General features: G+C 37.7%; 1 protein-coding gene across 1 annotated transcript; it reads left to right on the top strand.

The window, feature by feature from the left end:
- Positions 1–16,611: 16,611 nt before the first annotated feature.
- Positions 16,612–17,550, top strand: LOC102832330 (olfactory receptor 6C1-like). The gene has a single exon (XM_006859375.1). It carries the CDS (start codon positions 16,612–16,614, stop codon positions 17,548–17,550), a length of 939 nt encoding a protein of 312 aa, XP_006859437.1.
- Positions 17,551–21,347: the final 3,797 nt, after the last annotated feature.

A 21,347-nucleotide genomic window follows, 5' to 3' on the forward strand; every position in this document is an offset into this window, starting at 1 on the left:
AGTGCCATGGAGTCAGTTCCGATTCATTGCAACCCTGTATAGGGTTTTCAAAGAGCAACTAGTAATTTTGAACAGCTGACCTTGTGGTATTATAGAAGTTTTATTCAGGAGTAGCAACAGGGCAGAGTTAAGTCTCCATGCTCCTCAGAGAGAGACAGAAACTTTTGTAGCTCTGATGAGCAAAGGTGCTATGGTGCCAGGGCCCAAAATGTCCAAGGCTACCTTAGTAAGTGTTGCATAACAATGAGTTAGCAAGCAGAAGTAAGCTAACAGCAAACAAGAGCATCATCATATTGAGTCTCACAAAAGTCTGTTCCCTACATGTCTTTATCATTTATTTAAAAAATAATTTTATTGCTTCAAGCATGATGGCATAAAGTACTTATGACATCGTTCTTATGCTGTTGTTCTTAGGTGCCATCGAGTCTGTACCAACTCATAGCAATTGACTGAAACACTGCCCAGTCCTGGGTAAACCTCACAATTTTTGCTATGTTTGAGCCCATTGATGCTGCCACTTTGCCAATCAATATCGTTGGGGGTTTTCTCCAACCCTCTACTTTACCAAACATGATAAACTTCTCCAGTGACTGGTTCCTCCTCACAATATGTCTGAAGTATGAGAGATGAAGTCTGGCCATCCTGGCCTCCAAGGGGCATTCTGGCTGTACTTCTTTCAACACAGATCTATTTGTTCTTTGGGCAGTACATGGTACTTTCAGTATTCTCCTACAACACCATAACTCAAATAAATCAATTCATCAGGGGTCTTCCTTATCCATTATACAACTTTCACATGCATATGAGGCTATTGAAAATACCATAGCTTGGGTCAGGTACACCTTAGTACTCAAAATGACATCTTTGTTCATGAACACTTTAAAGAGGTCTTGTGACACAGATTTTCCCAATGCAATACATCGTTTGATTTCTTGACTGATGCTTCCATGAGTGTTTACAGTTGTTTCAAGCAAAATAAAGTCTTTGACAATTTCAATCTTTTCTCCATTTTTATGGATGTTGTTTATTACTCCAGTGGTGAGAAGTTTTATTTTATTTACATTAGGTACAACCCATACTGAAGGCTGTGGTCTTTGATCTTCATCATTAAGTATTTTAAGTCCTCTTGCTTTTAGCAAGTTTGTATCATCTGCATATTGCAGGATGTTAATAAGTTTTCCTCAAATCCTGATGTCACGTTTTTCATCATATATTCTAGCTTCTAGGATTATTTGCTCAACATACAGATTGAACAAGTATGGTGAAAGACTAGAACTCTGTCACACACCTTTCCTATTTTAAACCATTCAGTGTTCCCTTGTTCTGTTCGAACAACTGCCTCTTGGTCCAGGTACAGATTCCTCATGAGTACAATTAAGTGTTTCAGAATACTCATACTTTGCAATGTTATCCATAGCCTGTCATGATCCACACAACTGATAGCCTTTGTGTAGTCAATAAAGTCAATTAAAGGCAAACATCTTTATAGTATTCTCTGCTTTCAAGATCTATCTTACATCAGCAGTGATATCCCTCATTCCATGTCCTCTTCTGAAATCAACTTGAACCTCTGAAATTCTCTGCCAATGCATGATTGCAGCCATTTTGTATTACCTTTAGTAAAACTTTATTCTCATGGGATATCAGTGACATTGTCCAATGATTTCCACATTCTGTTAGGTCACCTCTTTGGAATGGGCATAGATACAGATCTCTTCCAGTTAGATGGCCAGGTAGTTGTCTTCCAAATATCTTGCAAGTACCAATAGGTTGATCATATTCAGAAAATATTCAAGACATCCATGAAGACATTGAAATGAAGTAGATTACATTGGGTCATAGGTGATATAAGATAGCACCTTTTGAAAGTTCCCTACCCAATTTGCAAGTCTATTACTTGAAAAGCATAGAAGTACCTCATGCAAGTAATATCCATGTAATATTTTTTTTAGAAAAGCAACTGTGTTTAATAGCATGTTAAAAAAAAAAACACTTCTTAATAATATTTTGATAAGTATTTTCTTCAATTAAGGTAATATGTAGGTGCTAACTCTACAAAGTATTACTACTTTAATCTTGCAGAAACATTATTGTTGTTTTCACTCATAACAACCCTTTATAAACCTTCCAAAGAGCAGCTGGCAGGTTTGAACTAATTTTGTGGTCAGCAGTCCAGCACTTATCTTACAGCACTGTACCAGGATTCCTTGCAGAAGCACAGCAAATATTATATGTAATATAATATGAGTTCCAACTCATAGAGACCCTATGCACAACAGAATGAAACACTGCCTGGTTTTGCAATGTCTTCACATTTGTAAGTAACATGCTATCATTACAATTATTATGTATTAAGCATTAACTATCTATAAGGAATGGAGTCCTGGTGTGATGCTGTGGGTTAGTACCCTGGACCACAAAGTCAGTTTTGAGCTGCAAGATTAGCAATTCAACCTCACAAGTAAATGCCGTTGAGTCGGTTCTGATCCATAGCGACACTCTAGAGGGTTTCCAAGGAGCGACTGTTGAGCTTGAACCACCAACCTTGCAGTTCAAACTGACTTTGCAGTCTAGTGCATTAACCCACAGTGCCACACCAGGACTTCCTGCTTATGGTAATTCATAAATATTCTGTTTCCTAGTTGTACTGAAGACATGTGTAATGTTTGGCTTTATATAAATACATATATAAAAACAAAAAAGGAAAACCCCATTAACCTAGGAGTTTTATGTCTCAACAAGAAAGCTGTTTATGATGCTAAGTGTTATCAGCTGTGAAATTAAGTATGTTAAACGTATCCAACATTATAAAATTACCTTTATAATGCAATTGTGGTAATGAGTTAAAACTGTGAGGATTATTTTTCCTACAAAATATGATTCAATATTTCAAATTGAATTTTTATATAATCCATCTTAATAAGTTAAAGTATCCTTTCTATAATAAATGACTTATTGATAGTTTGGAACTAGTGAATTTCTAGTTCCACTGTAAATTACCGTAGTTGGCATAAAAATTTCTCTAGAGTTGTTGTTAAGTGCTGCCAAGTCAGTTCCAACTCATAATGACCCTGTATAGGGTTTCCAAGATGCAGCTGGTGAGCTTGAATCACTGACCTTGTGTTTAAAACTGACTTTGCAGTCCTGCGTATTAACCTGCAGGACCACACCAGGATTCGTGTAGTACTACAGGATAATGCACTGAACCACAAAGTTGGTTTGAACCACAAAGTCGGTGGTTTAAAACCATAAATCTGTTTTTAGAAACCCTATACAAGGTCGCTATGAGTCGCACTTACTCAATTGCACTTAGCAATAAGCACCATGCGTTATTACCAGGAGGGCACTTAACAATGCCATAGACACTATACTTTTACCAGGAGGAATCGGTCCCTGGAGAAGGATATTATGTTTTGTAAAATGTATTATGGTTGAAGAATTAGATGGATTGGCACATGGCAGTAGCAATGGTCTCAAATGTAGCAACGATTGTGAGGCTGGCGCAGGACCAGGCAGTGTTTCATTTTGTTGTGTGTAGGGTCGCTATGAGTCAGTAGCAACTTAGTGGCACCCAACAACAAACAACATATGTACATATGTGAGCAGAAACCTCATATTTCTCTCCTGGAAGGACTGATGGATTTGAACTGCTGACCTTCAGTTTAGCAGCTCAGCTTGAAATTCACTACCCTATCATCAAGTACATATTTTCTAACCACTGATGCTTCTGCTTTGTTTCCAACCTTTGCTTTCCAATCACCAGTAATTATCAATACATCTTGATTGCATGTTTGACCAATATCTGATTGAAAATGTCAGTGGAGTTCTTCAATTTCATCATCACTGGTTTCAGCAGTTGGTGTATAAATTTGAATAATTGTGAGAGTCCAGCTCTCGCAGGGTCGCGGGACACGAGAGGAGATGCGGAGTCGGTGGGAGCAAGGGAGAGGTCTCTGCTTAATTGGCTGATGGAGCTCTCCCTCGGGCCTGGCTCAGCAAGTCTTTATTTTCATACTTAAAACTACACAGTACATAATGAATTGATACTTTGATCTTTCCTTGAATTATTACACAGTTTTTCACAACATTCTTTTACCCAGTGATTAGACAACCTTGACAAAAGTATTTCTGTGATGTTCAAACTGACTTTCATCTCCTCTCCCAGTAAGTGATAAATTGTTTCTTCTTATTTCCACTAAAAGATTAAGTGAAACTTTATACAAATCATTTCCACTTACCAGACCCCTGATTACATCTTCTTAGTAATATAAGTTTCTATTAATCAATGCTTGCACTACTTTATTATTTCTACAAACTAATTATCAATCTTCTATCCTACATAATGTACTACTATTTTCATAGTAAAAGTATTACTATCATCTACTTCATTATTTTGTTTTTCTAGCGTATTCATTAAATTGCTTGATAACAGTGTTCTTATGTTTCTTTCTTTTGAAGCTGTGAGGGATAAGGCCCCACCTGGCTAATTGCTGCAGGAAATGTAGATTATTAAGTTAAAACTACTTTTCACTTATGTTCACTATTTTCTGCCTAGTCTTGCAGGTGCCTGTATGTAATAGTGGGAGTTTGTGAATTCTGGCTGGTAATTGATTGTGGTGAGGTCTATAGGGGTAGGTCAGCTTGACTTTAATTTGTTATCTGCTTTTGTGGTCTCACAAATGTAGTTACTTTGTACTTAGGTTTTCTGTGAAAGGGAGTAATTTATACAATTCCCTTTGAATTCAAGCCACTGAAGTTGAAATAGTTTTTGCCAGACTGGTTTCTTCCCAAATTCTGCAAGCCTCATAGTAAAAGCCTATGAATATGGCAATGTTATATATTTTAACAAGTGAATTCAGAGTTATCCTAAGGAGGAGACAGAAGCCAGCTTCTGAGAATCACCTGCTTTGCATGATGTTTCTCCTCTCTCTGGGACTGTGTCAAACAGCGGAAGTGAAGATGGCTTTCCGCAAATAATAGTGGTATTAACTGGTCTTCCTTTTATGTGTATGGATACTACCCTATCACAGACAGCATTATATTTCAAGATATATCTTGAAATGTTCCTTTTGATGATAAATGCCACACCATCCCTCTTCAATTTGTCATTCCAGGCACATCAAAACTATGACTATCAAATTCAAAATGGCAGTACCAGTTCATTTCGGCCTAGGATAACAATCTGTATGCATTACATTTCATTTTTCATGACTTCCAAATTTCCTAGATTTATACGTCACACATCCCATTTATGATTACTAATGGATATTTGTATCTGTTCATACTCATTTTGAGTTATGCAGCATATGAAGGTCCTTATTGCTTTCTTCCATTCTCATCGTCATGGTCAATTCTACTTTGAAGAAGCAGTTTTCCCCTAGTCATAGTTTAAATGCCTTCCAACACGAGGACCTCATCTTCTGGCAATGTATCTAACAATATCCTGGTGCTAGTCACCATGTTTCAAGTTCAAGGTGTAATGAAGGCCTTGACAAAGAACAAGGCTCTGGAAATGCATGGAATACAAATGAAACATTTAAACAAACCGATGCAGCTCTGGAAGTACTAACTCCAAGAAATTTGGAAGCCAGCTATCTGACCAACTTGTTGGAAGAGAGATATATCTATGCCCATTTAAAAAAGAAATGATGCAACAGAATGCAAAAATCATGGGGCACTATCATTAATATCACATGCAAGTGAAATTTTGCTAAAGATCATTTAAAACAATTATAATGATACATTAACAGATAGCTGCCATGTTTCAAGCTGGACTCAGACAAGAACATGGAATGAGGTATAACATTGTTGACATCAGATTGTGAGGATGGCACATGAGAGGTCAGTGTTTCATTTGGGTGTGCATAGCATTGCTATATGTCAGAATTGACTCAGCAGCATCTAGCAACTGTATATATATAATGTGCTGTACTACAAGATCTTTTGAACCACATGACTGATTGTTCAAACTCACCAGCCATTCCTCAGAAACCGTATATAGGGTCGCTATGTGTTGGAACCAACTTGACAGCACTTAATAACAACAACAATGGATATATCTATATAGTTGTTGTGGTTATGTGCCGTGGAGTCAGTTCCAACTCTTAATGACCCTGTTCGGGGTTTCTGAGGCTGCAAATCTTTATGGGAGCAGAAAGCCTCATCTTTCTCCTGTGAAATAGCAGATAGATTCGAGCAGCCCTACTCATAACCACTAGGTACCATCAAGTCAGTACTGACTCATAGTGACCCTATGCACAGCTAAAGGAAACACTGCCCAGTCCTGTGTCAGCCTCACAAGCATTGCTCCACTTGAGCCCATTGCTGCTGACACTGTGCCAATTCATTTTGTTGGAGGTCTTCCTCTATTTTTCTGGCCCTCCACTTTACCAAGTATGATGTCCTTTTCAAGGGACTGGTCCTTTCTGATGACATGTCCTAAGTATAAGAGATTTGTTTGTTCTTTTTCAGTCTACAGTATTTAATATTCTCTTCCAATATCATAACTCAAATGTATCAATTCTTATATGGTCTTCCTTATTCACTGTCCAACTTTCGCATGCATATAAGGTTATTTAAAATACCATGGCTTAGATCTAGGTTGCACCCTAATCCTCAAATTAACATCTTTGCTCTTTGAATGCTTTAAAGCAGTCTTGTGCAGCAGATTTGCTTAATGCAATATGTTGTTTGATTTTTTGACTGCTGCTTCTATAAATGTTGATGGTGGCTCTGAGCAAAATGAAGTCTTTGACAACTTCCATCTTGTCTCCATTTATCTGGATGTTGTTTATTGGTCCAGTAATGAGGATTGTTTTTCTTTACATTGAGGTGCAACCAATACCAAAATCTTTAATCATCATAGGTAAGTATTTTAAGTCCTTTTCAACTTCAACAAATAAGGTTGTATCATCTGCATATCTCAAGTTGTCGATGAGTCTTCCTCCAATCCTGATGCTATGATTTTCTTCATATAATCCAGTTTCTCAGATTATGTGCTCAGCAAACATAATGGAAAATTATGTTGAAAAAAATACAACCCTGGTGCATACTTTCCTAATTTTAAATCATGCAGTATTATCTTGTTCTGTTCAAACAACTGCCTCTTGATCAATGTACAGGTTCCTCATGAGCACAATTAAGTGTTCTGGAATACTCATACTCTGAAAAGTGGTCTATTGCTTGTCATGAGCCTAACACAAAGTTAAGACAAATCCTGTTTGTGTTTAGTTCAACATTTGTGAAGATAGATGCAAGAGCTTCCATCTTGAAGGAAAATGTTAGGATGAATCCTGTCTGATTGGTATGTTTATGGGTGTGTCCCTATGACTAAAAAGAATAATGTTTTACTGTAATACAACTTGGCCTATGTACAGTCTAGATTATGGAGAAAATGGCTTAGAATAAATCTTTAAATTGTTATGCTATATTACAGCTTGAATTGTTCTGTCAAAAAATCAGGAAAGTGAGATGGGATTCCTTAGGTACAGACTTATGATTTTGCACAATAGAGATGCAGATATGGAAAGCACTTGCTTGATGGTATAGGGAGACAAAAGAATGTGACCACCCAATTGAAGCAGATAAAAAGTCTGAAATACCTGGTTTGTTAACTGTTACAACCTTAATATAGAACAGGAAAATTTAGACATTGTAGTTTCAGCTCCTGACAACCCTGTGTGGGGTTTCTGAGGGGCAGCTGATGAGTTTGAGCCACCAACCTTGTGGTCTGGAGCTTTGTCCTGTGATGCCACACCAGGACTCCAATTCAGACACACAAATAGTTCAAGCATTAATGAATTATGGCTACTGATACATCAGCAACACCTAGTAGTGAAAGTATAGTCTGGCCTATTGAACTGGCCCTGCCTTATTCAGCCAGTGAGGAAAACAATTTGTTAGTGATTTCTCCACCCACACCTTACAAGGGACCCATTTCAGTCAAGGACTACCCAGAACAGAGGCATGGCAATACATCCTCCCATAGATGCCCATGGGATTGAATGTGGAAGGACAACCTGCTGGATATTACTGGGCACATACTCCTTTCTCTACCTTGGACTGATTAAATAGGAAAATTCAGACTCTTCCTACTGACCTAACCCAGTAAAAGTGACAGATTTAGTAACCACTATTTTTGCTAACTATTAATCATTGGGCAGATATTCAGGCTTTGTTGGGCCATGATCCTGACCAGCGATAAAAAGAGGCTGGTATGAGATAAGGCACAAGATGAAGCAGCATGCATCCATGGAGAAAAACCCAAATGGAACCCTGGCTCTGGCCAAGGCAATTCCTCTAACTGAGCCAAATTAGGAGTCCAAATGATGGGGACTTGCTGCCCACTGGAGCATAAGAAACGGTGCATTCTCAAGTCTGAAGAAGGGAATTCCTAAAAAAAAGGAACTTGAATATGGCAGTTCAGCAGAAGCTAACTGAGGACCCCTCTGAATCCTTCAAATGCATCTACCAGGCTTAAAGTAATTACAAAGACCATGACCTCAAACACTCAACAATTGTCTAATGGTTAACTTGACTGTTATCTCCCAAAGCACCTCTGAAATTAAGAAGAAACTTCAGAAATTTGATGGGGCAATTTGTATAAATCCATCCCAGCTGGCCAAAATAGCCTTCAAGGTATTTAACAGCCAAGAGCGCAAGAAGTCTCAGACATTTATTGTCTTCCTAAAGACTATTAGAGGTAAGCCTTTTCCTCCAAAAAGAAAGAGGGCCTTAAACAAGGACCAATGTGCTTATGGAAAAAACCTGGACATTCAAAATTAAATGTCCAAATCTCAGAGGAGGATCTGATAGGAAAAGCCACCCTCCAGCTCAACAAATGGCTGAACAAGCTTCATTGTCTGTAGAAGACTGACAGTGCCCAGAGGATCCAACAGGATCTGGAACCAACCTCTGCCATCCCTATTGCCCCCAGGACCCCTGGGTAAAAATGACAGTGGTGGGAGGGACTGTGGAAGGGTTTTTTGGTGGATACTGGGGACTTATTCAGTGGTCAATACACCTCTGACTTCCCCATGGTCCCATTCACTGATGGTGACTGAGATCTCATGGACCCTGAGGATCAGTTCTTCCTGAAACCCCTGAACTGCTTCACTGGGGAAAAGAAAATGACACACTGTTTCCTGTATATGCCTGACTGCCCATTCCCCTTACTGGGCCAGGACCTGCTTTCAAAGTTGCATGCGCAAATAACCATTTTTTTGTGTGTGTCCTGAAACCAAAAATCTGCACATGGAGGTTCTTAATGAATATGTCTGGTAATTACTGATTCAAACTCTGGTAACCAGTCCAGGTTGATCTGAGATGGTCGACAATCAGGTAAACCCCTTCTTGTAGGCTGGTGAAACACAGGAAGAACCAAGTGAGTATCACCCCCATTGAGATCCGATTGAATCCTGGAAGCCAACAGTTCCACAGAAACCAATGTCCTCTCAGGAAAGAGGCCAAGAAATTCACTCTGGGCCATCCCATCACAGTCCATGCTCTCCATCAGTTTGTCTCCCTGCTGCAACAGAAGGGAGGCCTATGGCTCATGACAGGACAGATGGGGCAACACAAGGCTCTTTTATCAGAGAATCAGAGTATTACCCTGAGAATTGTGGGGTGATTAAACCCAGCCACCCTCCTCCCCATTGTGGTTGATGAAGGGCAGAACCTGATTTATGGAAATCATTGACCAAGTATTTTCCAGCCGATCTAACCTGCTTGACCAATCATGATACCTGGTGGACTAGATGTTGTTTGTGCATAGAAGTATTTATATGGAGAAAGGGACTCAGAGATCAGGGTATGTGATAGTAAAACCCTGTGGAGGCAGTAGCCCTCCCAGTGGGGACCTTGACTCAAAAGACTACATTGATTGCACTGATGAGGACACTAGACATGTTGGCAGGAAAGACTGTGAATCTCTGTACTCAGAGGATTTGAGCTGGACTGAGGCAAAAGGATTTGAGAGAGAGATTAAAGAATGAAAAGTTAATGATGATAGAATGGTTCTAGTTCTGAGAGGTTGAAGGATAAGAAATAAATGGCAATAGAATGGTTCTGATCCTGTAAAAGTAGCCCCTGCTCTTCTTAAACAAGTTCATGAAATAACCCTGGCTAGATTAGTTAGGCCCTAGCTTCAGATGGGAAAACAAGAAATCATTCAGGATGTTAGCTCTAACTGTTTTACCTGCCTCATGAGCAATCCCAAAATACAGAGTTGCTATGAGTTGGAACAGACTTGAGGGCACTTAACAATACCGATCATATTTATTGAAAAAGATGAAATATAAATTATTCTACCTGTCCTCCAGACTGCTGCCTTTCTGTTAATAAAGCTTGAATTGGATCTCTCCCTGTGTCTATGATTGACTACAGTGGCAGGCAGCAAACCCTAGTCAGTTTGGCAACAGTAGTAAATGGTTGATTGGTTGGTTATGTGCTGTAGAGTCAGTTCCAACGCATAGCGACCTTATATAGGGTTTCCGAGACTGTAAATCTTTACAGGAGCAGAAAGCCTCATCTTTCTCCTTAGGCACAACTGGAAGCTTTGAACTGCTGACCTGCAGATTAGCAGCCCAATTTGTAACCACAATGCTATGGAAAGCAGAATAATAATATATATGTTGATTACAATGTGATAGATTCCAAATTTAACAAATAGCATGGAACTTTGTTTAGTAATCTGGCTGTGGACATTAGATATTTGGTCTCTGTCATGTCTGGGTGAAAAAAAGGACCAGGGAACAGACACACTTCGCACTTAAGTGCTGTAATTGTTCCTTTTTTTTTTTTTTTTCCTGTCTCACTGGACACTGTTCCTTAAGCTTCCTTTTCTAATTTTGATACTAATATGTGTTCTATTTTCTATTCCTTAGTGTTTTGTATACATGATTCCCTGAGTTAATCCCTTGAGCCCATGGCAGATCAAATAGAGAAAACATTAAGTGCTGATTCTAGTAAAATCTATGTAGAAACCACGCCATAGAGTTTCAAAACACCTTCTGATATTTTTTTCTCTTTTATATTGTTTCCTCCTCTTTCACTCTCTGAATTTATATATTTCCCAAGGACAAATGGAGAAATATCATTAAGAGGACATTATGGGATCCTATTTTCAATGGGAAAGAGAGAGGATGGTTTCAGGAATGTTGGTTTCCCTGGATTACAATGGTAGCATTTGCTAATATTTTCACTTTCCCAGTCATTCTGTTTGTGGAACTATATGCATACAGAGGTAAGTTAGGCATGAATATAAAAGAAATTGAACATATCTTCATTCTTAGTATTGACTCATTTTGTATCAGCTTGTTTTTTATTCAAATTGAACAGAACATATTGTGGTTATAATTTAAAACTAAATATATTAAAAAGCACTTTTTAAAACAGTGAATATGTATTGTCTTACTGTATCCATTTTTTAACTCTCCAATAATCAAAGGCAGAAAACTATTATCTCTGTGTCTGTATATTTTTAATTGAATATAGGCTAGATAATACTGTGTTTATGAAAACAGAATTTAATTTCAAGTAGTTAGAATTATATTTAACACTTGCTAGCTATTTGAGTTGAATTTAAATTGTGTCAACTCTATAAGCCTTGTTTTTCATTTGTAAATAGATATAATTTTCATAGCATTACTATAAGTATTCAATAGAATACATTATAATGTTTTTGAGTCTTCCAGTCAAATACTGTCTTTGGTAATTCATAAACATGCCTACCTTTTCCAATGCTGATAGTTAATTCCAATGAAAATAATAAGTTTAATTGAACAGTAATTTTTTCTTAAGTAATTGTTTAGTGCAGTCTAATTTTTGATGTACTTTTATTTGTATTTCAATTAATTTTCAAGGACACTCTGGACACTTCAATGCCATTTTTACAATGACTCAACTTCATCCTTAAGATAAATTAGGCAACACATTCAATATTACGAATTCATTATGAGGCCTGTTTGAATTTTAATCCATGTCTTTCTAACTACAAAGCCCATTTATTTTCTGAGATAATAAACTGATTTTAACATATCAAAAAATGAAAATTCATACTAAGTCTTGATACTGTAATCTGATTAATAATTTGTTTCCTTTTCTCTTCTTGTTTCTGTGTTAAATGATCTATTAAGTTATAAATAACTAATTGGTGAACTGAAAGAATGAGGTTAAGAGCTGATATTACCCATAAACTCCTACATTTATGATAGTTACTGCTTCTGAAATTATTACTAAATACCATTAGGTACTATCTATCTTGCTTTGATTTGTTTCTATATACATTGTTATTAAATCTGAGAAATAAACCTGTCCATCTGTGGTGCTACAGATAAGCACTGGACTGCTAACCACAAGGCTGACATTTCAAACCCATGAGCTTCTCCTTGGAAATGCTATACAGAGTTTCTATGAGTCAGAAACAACTCAAGGACACTTACAACAACAATCATCTTTATTGAAAAAGATGAACTATAAATTATTCAGTTTTCTCAGAGAAACAGTATTCTAAAATAACTATGAAAAATAGTAAAAAAATAAATAAATAAGTAAAGTAATTAATTCTGCCAAACACTCAATAGGGTCTCCTGTGGAGATTTCGTTTTATTCAGGTACAGTAAAAGACCCACAAGAATCCTGTGTTATTGTCCAAAGCCAAGAATGCTTGAGCAGTGCTAAATGTGTATTTTTGTATCATTATGATGTTGGATGTTGCCCATAATACTGAATTAAATGCTTCTCCATTTTTTAAACATCTTAGCTTAAACTCTGAAAGCATCTTGAGATTCAATACAGTTTTACAAAAAAAAGTTGATATGGTCAAAATAGCAAATAGCTTTGGAGATTTTCTCTGACCCAGTTTTTCTAGTGGCCCTGAGTGAGACTTACCTAAACAAGAGAGAACTGAGTAAACATAAACATGGAAAAAAAATTTTTTTAAAGTAGATTTTCAAAAAGTGGCATTCCTACCCAGTATAACATAAAGTATTAAAAAGCATTAAAAAAAAAAAAATGAAGTGCAAGTTCACTAAGTTCTTCTTAACTTGTTAAGGGGACATCCTTTGCTCTTCTAAATCTAATTTGACCTCTAAAATATAAGCCCTTTCTTACCTAATGCATGAAAGGCTTGTTATTTGTGTTCTACAGGGTGGTTTTGTTTTCTTGATAGTAGGGATTTGGAGAGCAGGATATATGAGTGTTTTGAGAATGAATGTCCTGAAGTTCTTTTCCATTCATTTTCCTTAGCTAATTTTAAGGCGTATGCTAGTTATTAAGTTGAATGATTCACAGCCTGTTTCTTGAATCCTTACACACTAAGTAAGAATCCATTTTGATGAAATGTGTGGAAGGAAATGTAAAAGTAATATAAGAGTTAATAAGTGATAATTAAGTGATAATTAACCTTATGGTTGTTATTGTTGTTAAGTGCTGTTGAGTAGATTTCAACCCACAGCGACCCTGTATAGGGTTTCCAAGGAGCAGCTGGTGAGTGAACCACAGACCTTGCAGTTCAAATGACTTTGCTGTCTGATGCACTAGCCCACAGTGCCACAGTCTATTATTTATCCTATAGTGCAACCAGGGGTCCTTAATTATCACTGATGGTCCAGTTAACTGTCCCAATATCTCTTCACACATTCCTTCACAGCTTTCATACATTTCTCCAAAGCTGTAATCAATAGCCAGATGAGTAAGTGATGGTATTATTATTCAGAAAAAATCTAAAATTAAGAGAAGATATTTTTAAAATAGTTGAATACACTAAAAAAGGTACCATGCAATAAGACATTGTTGTTCCTGTCGAGTGCCGTCAAGTCAATTCTGACCCATAGCGACCCTGTATAGGGTTTCCAAGGAGAGGCTGGTGAGTTTGAACCACCGACCTTGCAGCTCAAACCGACTTTGCATTCCAGTGCACTAACCCACAGTGCCACACCAGCTCACTATATAACATAATCAAAACAACGGTAATAATAATAATAACTCTGCATCACCAAAGCTAATAGGATATCTGAGGGGCTAAATTTTGAGATTGAAATAAAAATCTATTTGATGAGAACACTCTTTGGGATTTTAAGGTGTTCTGAAAAGCTAATGGTTTATGTACAATGACACCTGATATAGAAACAATGATTCCATTGGACTATCAGAGTGAATTAAAGGATGGATTGTAAAATAATTAGAAAGGAAGCAATTTTGAAACACTATTTTAATTTTGCTTTTAAATTTTATATTTCAATAAAGTATTCTTCCTTTTTATTACCTTTGTTTTCAATTTACTCAATACAGACAGTTTGGACCAAACATTATTGGTAGATTAGGAAAATAATTTATCTTGCAAAATATAGACACAAATCTAAAGTATGTCCAAGCTGGAATATATATGGCACTAAGTACAGAACTGGACTTGATAACAATGTTTGGTTCAACAACAAAGTCAGCATCTATTATTTTTTAGTTCTTTGACAGGTCTTTATTTAAAACTTTTTGTATGCTGAATGTAGGGAACTCTGATGGCATAGTAGATTAAATATTGGGTTGCAAAGTCTGAAGTTCAAACCCACGAACTGTTCTGCAGGAGCGGCTGGTGAGTTTAAACCGCCAACCCTGTGATTCAAACCGACTTTGTAGTACAGTGCATTAACCCACAACGCCACATCAGGACTGCTCTAGCACATCGCAAATTTGGTAATCAAATCTTAGCTGAAATTGAAGCAGTGGGGCGTATGAGTACGCTGATAATGGGGTGGAGAAGAAAGACGTGTCAGGATGAGAGAGATCAGCAGCATACAGATGAGATGGAAGAACAAAACTACGATGATTTACTTGTCTCGAAGGCCAGACAAACACTGAACCTCTGCCCCTTCTTTGAGTAGTAGCGGTAGTATACCACGTGATTCTCTTCGTGCCAAATTTATTTTAGACATTATTTTAATCCCAAAGGTTTTCTGCTCAGTGAGTTAAGGAACTTTTTTTTTTTCCAATAGAGTAAATCCTTGTATCACTTTCATTAAATTATAGGAATTCTTTAATACGCAAATGTATTTGTTTTAACCAGTTGCTGCCTAATTAATTCCAATTCATGGAGACTCCACGTGTACAGAGTAGACCGCCTATGGAGTAGTATGCCTATAAATCTGCTGGAAGAAAATTCTTCTGTGATAATACTAATAATAGTCACTATATTACATATTTGTTAGGTGTAATTTTTACTCACAGTGATCCATGTGACAGAGTAAAACCTCCCCATAATGTTTTCTTGTCTATATCTTTATGGGAGCAGAACCACTGGGTGTGGTCATCTGCCAAACTTTCAGTTATCAGCTGAGTCCTTCACCATTTATGCCGTCGGGTATCATTATTTTGTATTGAAAAGGAAATACGTGGTATAGGAATGAAGGTTATCATAACACATAAATAGGCTGAAATGTCATGAAATATTGCCAGAAACTCAGATAAAATCTCTTTTAAGCTCTCCCAGTGCCTCTTACCATTGTCATCTCCTTTTTTCTCTCCAGTATTCCTAGCATCTGAGGTTGTTCATGGTAATGGGGTCAATAGCTTTGACTTCCAATGGGATAGTTGTCATTTTTAGGTGTCCTCAGTTCTGGCTCATAGTGACCCTGCATGGGGTTTCCAAGGATCATCTGGTGAGTTTGAATCACCAACCATGCGGTTTATACTGACCTTGTGGTCAAGTGCTTAATCTAAAATGCCACACCAGGACTCCAATGAAGTAGTAGGATCTGGAAAAGTGAAAATGAATAGAGAACTAAGAATAAAACATTTCACTTACAAATAGTCTTCTCCATTCTTAAAAAGTTAAACCTTTAACCAACACATGTTTGATTTTAAGTGCCAACAGGTCAGTTCTGACTCATGGTAACTCTGTATAGGCTTTCCAAGTAGCAGCTGGTTGGTTTGAACTGCCAAGTTTGTGGTTAGCAGTCCAGTGCTTATCCCACAGCACCACATCACAACATGCATATTTGCAACTGACATGCAGACTTGCATTTGTCTTTTGTATTAATATGACCTGTAGACTTTCCTGAAATAATGAGCACAAACTAGAATTGGAAATTGTCTTTGGAGCTGGGGCAATGACACAAAGGAGGTTCTAGCTGAGGAGAAACACTATGGCATGTTTCTTTGAATGTTTTCATATAGTATTTGTTGTTGTTGTTTAGTGCCATTGAGTCGATTCCAACCCAGAGTGACCCTGTATAGGGTTTCCAAGGAGCAGCTAGTGAGCTTGAACTGCAAACCTTGCTGTTCAAACAGCTTTGCAGTCTGACGCATTAACCCATAGCACCTCACAAAATTTGGCTTCGTGTCCCTGCCTGATCACATTTAGCTGTGTGATAATTTCTCTTTTGTTTATTTATTATAGCTTTGTAACCTGTTTTGCCCAAGTTTTCACCTGTAAATGAGGAAAATAAAGCACTGTAGCATATGTGGGTGCTGTAAATTTCTCTGGAAGGTGAAATAACATATTACTTTAGCCAACTTTCAGCTCGACACTTGGCTATTTTGTTATTTTGCTCTTCAAGCTTGTTATTTGTGTTTTCTTCTATAGGTTTAACAAAACAAACACATATAAGGAACTAAAGAATGAGAAACCACACAGCAATAACAGAGTTTATCCTCCTGGGATTAACAGATGACCCAAAGCTTCAAGTTGTAATTTTTGTCTTTCTGCTCATCACCTACCTGCTCAGCATTACTGGGAACCTGACCATCATCACCCTAACCCTACTGGATTCCCACCTCCAAACTCCCATGTATTTCTTCCTCCGGAATTTCTCCTTATTAGAAGTTTCATTCACAACTGTCAGTATACCCAAGTTCCTGGGCACCATTATCACAGGAGACAAAAGCATTTCCTTTAATGACTGTATTGCTCAGTTATTTTTCTTAATTCTCTTGGGAGTCACTGAATTTTACCTTCTGGCTGCCATGTCTTATGACCGCTATATTGCTATTTGCAAACCCCTGCATTACATGGCCATCATGAATCGTAGAGTCTGCACACTGCTTGTTTTCTCTTCATGGTTGACTTCATTCTTAATCATATTCCCTGCACTCTTGTTGCTTTTAAAGCTTGATTACTGTAGATCTAATATTATTGACCATTTTACTTGTGATTTTTCTCCTCTGCTACAACTTTCTTGTTCAGACACAAAATTCCTAGAGATAATGGGCTTTTCCTGTGCTGTGTTTACTCTGATGTTCACTTTGGCCTTAGTAATTCTTTCTTATACACAAATCATTAAAACAATTTTGAGAATTCCTTCTACTAGCCAAAAGACCAAGGCCTTTTCCACGTGTTCTTCCCACATGATTGTCATCTCCATCTCTTATGGTAGCTGCATCTTCATGTACATTAAACCTTCAGCTAAAGAGAGGGTGTCTTTGAGCAAGGGAGTAGCTGTGCTAAACACCTCAATAGCTCCCATGTTGAACCCTTTTATTTACAGCCTAAGGAATCATCAAGTCAAGAGAGCCTTCATGGATATGGCAAGGAGAATTGCATTTTTCATAAGCAAATGAAAGGAATTAGAGGCTCACTGAGTAGCAATTTAAAAATGAAATATGAATTTTGAGTAGCCTGTTCCTATCAATATGGCCGTCCTTTCATTCACGTTCATGCATTCTTCCCCGCATCCCCAAAAATTCACAGGAATATTTGTTTAAAATATTTCTCATTCCACTTAAAATAATTCTTTTCTATCTTCCTGACTTCGCCTTCATTGAACACTTTTATTAATCACAGTTTCTTCAGCAACAATTATTTTGAAAACCAAAAGTATGTTTAGGAAAACAATGTGCTGTAGAATGTATTTGTTGTTGTTGTTAAGTACCGTGGAGTCGGTTCTGACTCATAATGACCCTGCACAGGGTTTCCGAGGCTGTAAGTCTTTACAGGAGCAGAAAGCCTCACCTTTCTCCTGCAGAACAGCTGGTAGTTTTGAACTGTCAACCCTGAGGTTAGCAGCCTCACTCATAAGTACTATGCTACCAGAGTTCCTTGTAGAATGGATGAGCCTCTCTAACAATATTGATATATTTGGCTGAATATATAAATGAAAGGTTGAACAAATTATCAAGCATCCATACAACAGAATTCTACTCAATCATAAAAAGAAACAAATTACTGATACAGACAACAACTTGGATAACTTTGTTGTTGTTAAGTGCCCTTAAGTCAGTTCTGGCTCATAGCAGCCCTGATTAGGGCTTCCTTGGAGTAACTGGTAGGTTTGAACTGCAGGTTTTGCTGTTTGCAGTCCAGTGCTTATCCTGCAGTACCACACCTGGACTCCTTAGGTAAAGTGAAAAAAGTCAATAGCAAGGTTTGTATATGATTCTGTTTCTATAACATTCTTCTGCAAACCCACTGTCACAGAGTTGATTCCAACTCATAGTGATCTTGTGTATCATTTCTAAGACTGTGAAGTTTTATGGGAACAAACAGCCTCATCTTTCTCCTGTGGAGAAACTGATAGGTTGCAATCACTGACTTGCAGTTAGCTGTCTAATGTCTAACCCACAAAGTTACAGAAATGGAGAACAAAGAACAAATTGATGGTTGTCAGTGGTGGGAAAGTTGGGGTAAATGAATACTTCTGTGTCTATGAAAGGTCACCATGAGGACTCTTGTGGTAAGAAAAAGTTGCCATCAATTGAACTTTAACTCATGGAGACCTCATGTTTTTAAAGCCTGCGTTTGTTTGAAGTGCATTGCCGGACCTTTACTTCTGAGGTACCTTTGGATTAGAAGTCTGAAGTGTTAACTATTTGAATGTGGCAATAACAACTTTCTCAATTTTGATTCTATCAATGTCAACCTCATAGTTGTGAGATTGCATTTTAGTTTGTACCATTTTAGTGTTGGTGGAAACCAGGATGAATAAATATGACTTATTTATCTAAAGAAATAATTTTAAAATGATAAGAATGGATGATCTATATTTATACACAAAAACATGGAAGAATTTCATTAACTTATCAAGCTGAACCTGTCAGACACAAAATAGTTCATGCTATATGATTCCACTAGTGTAAAGTACATAAGCAAAAGTAAGTAATCTATGGCATTATAAGAGTCCTGGGTGCCACTATACTATAAGTACTGGATTGCTAACTACAAGATCGGCAGTTCAAACCCATCAGCCACCCCTCAGAAACCTGACATAGGGTTGTTATAAGTTGGTGCCAATTGGATGGTACTTAGGAAACAAAACCAAGATGTATTATAAGTCTGGTAGGAGTTTTCCTTGGATGAGGGAACTTAATGGCTGGAATGCTTTAAAGATTCACTAGGAAAGTCTTTTGGGTAATAGTGATGTTCTGTCCCTTGATCTGGGCACTAATTATGTACAGTTAATGAAAATGTGCTGTAATGGGCAGATAACATATATAAGCTTTCAGGTGTGCATATTAGTTCATAAAATTATTTCAATTTGTAATGTAAAAAGGTAAGATAAAGATTAAAAATGTATAACTTGCTTTAAAGGGAAGCCACACATTTGCCTTGTCATCTTAATATAATTGTCATGATCCTGTTATGTTTTTCATCCTATTGTAACATTTTTATGTCTCTGAGGAAATTGTCCCATTGTTCCAGTATGTCTTGTGTGCCAGAGTTCATTAAACAGAAGATTCATTAGCAGCTTTTACAGAATAGCAATAAAATACCCATTTGTTTATTCTTGATATATTCCTATATATCTATAGAAAATTCAGAATATGTAATAAATAATACATTGCTAATTTAAAATATACAGGAACTTCTGTCCAGAAATATCAGGCATAACTTTCCCATTGTTAAACAACCATTGGCATTCCCTTACTTTTCTTTCGGTTATTAAATATTGCAAAGAATTGTTTATATGACTCTTCCAACTATAGTCTTTTTAACTCCCATCAAACGTCTGGGTTGTTATTGTTATTAAGTGCCTTTGAGTCCATTCCACTCATAGCAATACTTTATGGTGTTTCTAAGGAGTGGCTTGTGGGCTTGAATCAATGACCTTGCAGTTAGCAGTCTAATGCTTATCTTACAGTGTTACACCAGGACTCCAAATATATTTGTTGTTGTTAAGTGTCGTGTTGTAGTTCTGAATCTTAGCGACCCTGTATAGGGTTTCCAAGGAGTGGGTGGTGAGTTTGAACAGCCGACCTTGCAGTTCAGTGCTTATCCTAGAGTGCCATACCAGGACTCCTTGTGGAGTGGAGGCATGCAAATAAAGTAGATGGAGCAATAGTGTGGGAATTAGTCAGTTTTACCACCCCAGAGGCAGAAAGCAGATATTGTTGCCATTAAGAGAGAAGAGCCAGGAGTGAAGCAAGACTCAAGATTCCTGCACTGAAGCTCCTTTACTCAAGAAACAGAGAGCTGTGACACCAGAGATGTCTAGGGATGGTGACAAGTGGTGGCAGAGAAATGGCAGCATAAGAGGCAGCAGAACAGACACAAGACAGAGAATGAGTTTCCTGGCCCTTGGAGCAAAAAAGCTGAGTGCCTTTGGAAAGGAGGCTTACAGACAGAGTGGTATGTATCTGTGCATTTTTCCGGGAAGCTAGTCTTTAGATCCACAGAGCTAGAGCTGAGCACCATCAGGTCAAGGTTTGTTGGCAGAGTGCAATGCATAATTGGTAGAGCTAAAGGATCTTTGTAGCACTTGCCAGGATAAGCACTGGACTGCTAACTACAAGGTAGGTGGTTGTTGCTGGAAGAAAAATGAGGTCTTCTGCTCCCGTAAAGATGTGCAGTCTTGGAAACCCCATACAGGGATGCTATGAGTTAGAACTAACTCAATAACACTTAAAAATAGCAACATTTACTGTTGCTGTTGTTGTTATGTGTCATCGAGTCAGTACCAACCCATAGTTACCTTATGCACAGCAGAACGAAACACTGCTCGATCCTGGGCCAAACTCACTACTGTTGCCATCAATGCTGCCACTTGGCCAATCCATCAAGCTGGGGGTCTTCCTCTTTTTCTCTGACCCTTCACCTTATCGAACATGATATCCTTCTCCCGCAACTGGTCCCTCCTGAAAACATGTCTGAAGTATGGGAGACGAAGTTTGGCTATGGGAGACGATGATTGGCTATCTTGGCCTCCAAGGAGCACTCTGGCTGCACTTCTTCCAAAATGGATCTTTTGGTTCTTTTGAAAGCCCATGGTTATTTCAATATTCTTCTCAACACCATAACTCAAAAACATCAATGCTTCTATGGTCTTCCTTATTCGCTGTCCAGCTGTTGCATGCATATGAGGTTATTGAAAATAGCATGGCTTGAGTCAGGCACACCTTAGTTCTCAAGCTGACATCTTTGC

The sequence above is a fragment of the Chrysochloris asiatica genome, unplaced genomic scaffold, assembly GCF_000296735.1.
Source record: "Chrysochloris asiatica unplaced genomic scaffold, ChrAsi1.0 scaffold00033, whole genome shotgun sequence".
Taxonomy (NCBI): Eukaryota; Metazoa; Chordata; class Mammalia; order Afrosoricida; family Chrysochloridae; genus Chrysochloris; species Chrysochloris asiatica.

Bases quoted from the DNA above. Each gene is read 5' to 3' on its own strand.
- LOC102832330 (XM_006859375.1), top strand. From the start codon at position 16,612: ATGAGAAACCACACAGCAATAACAGAGTTTATCCTCCTGGGATTAACA.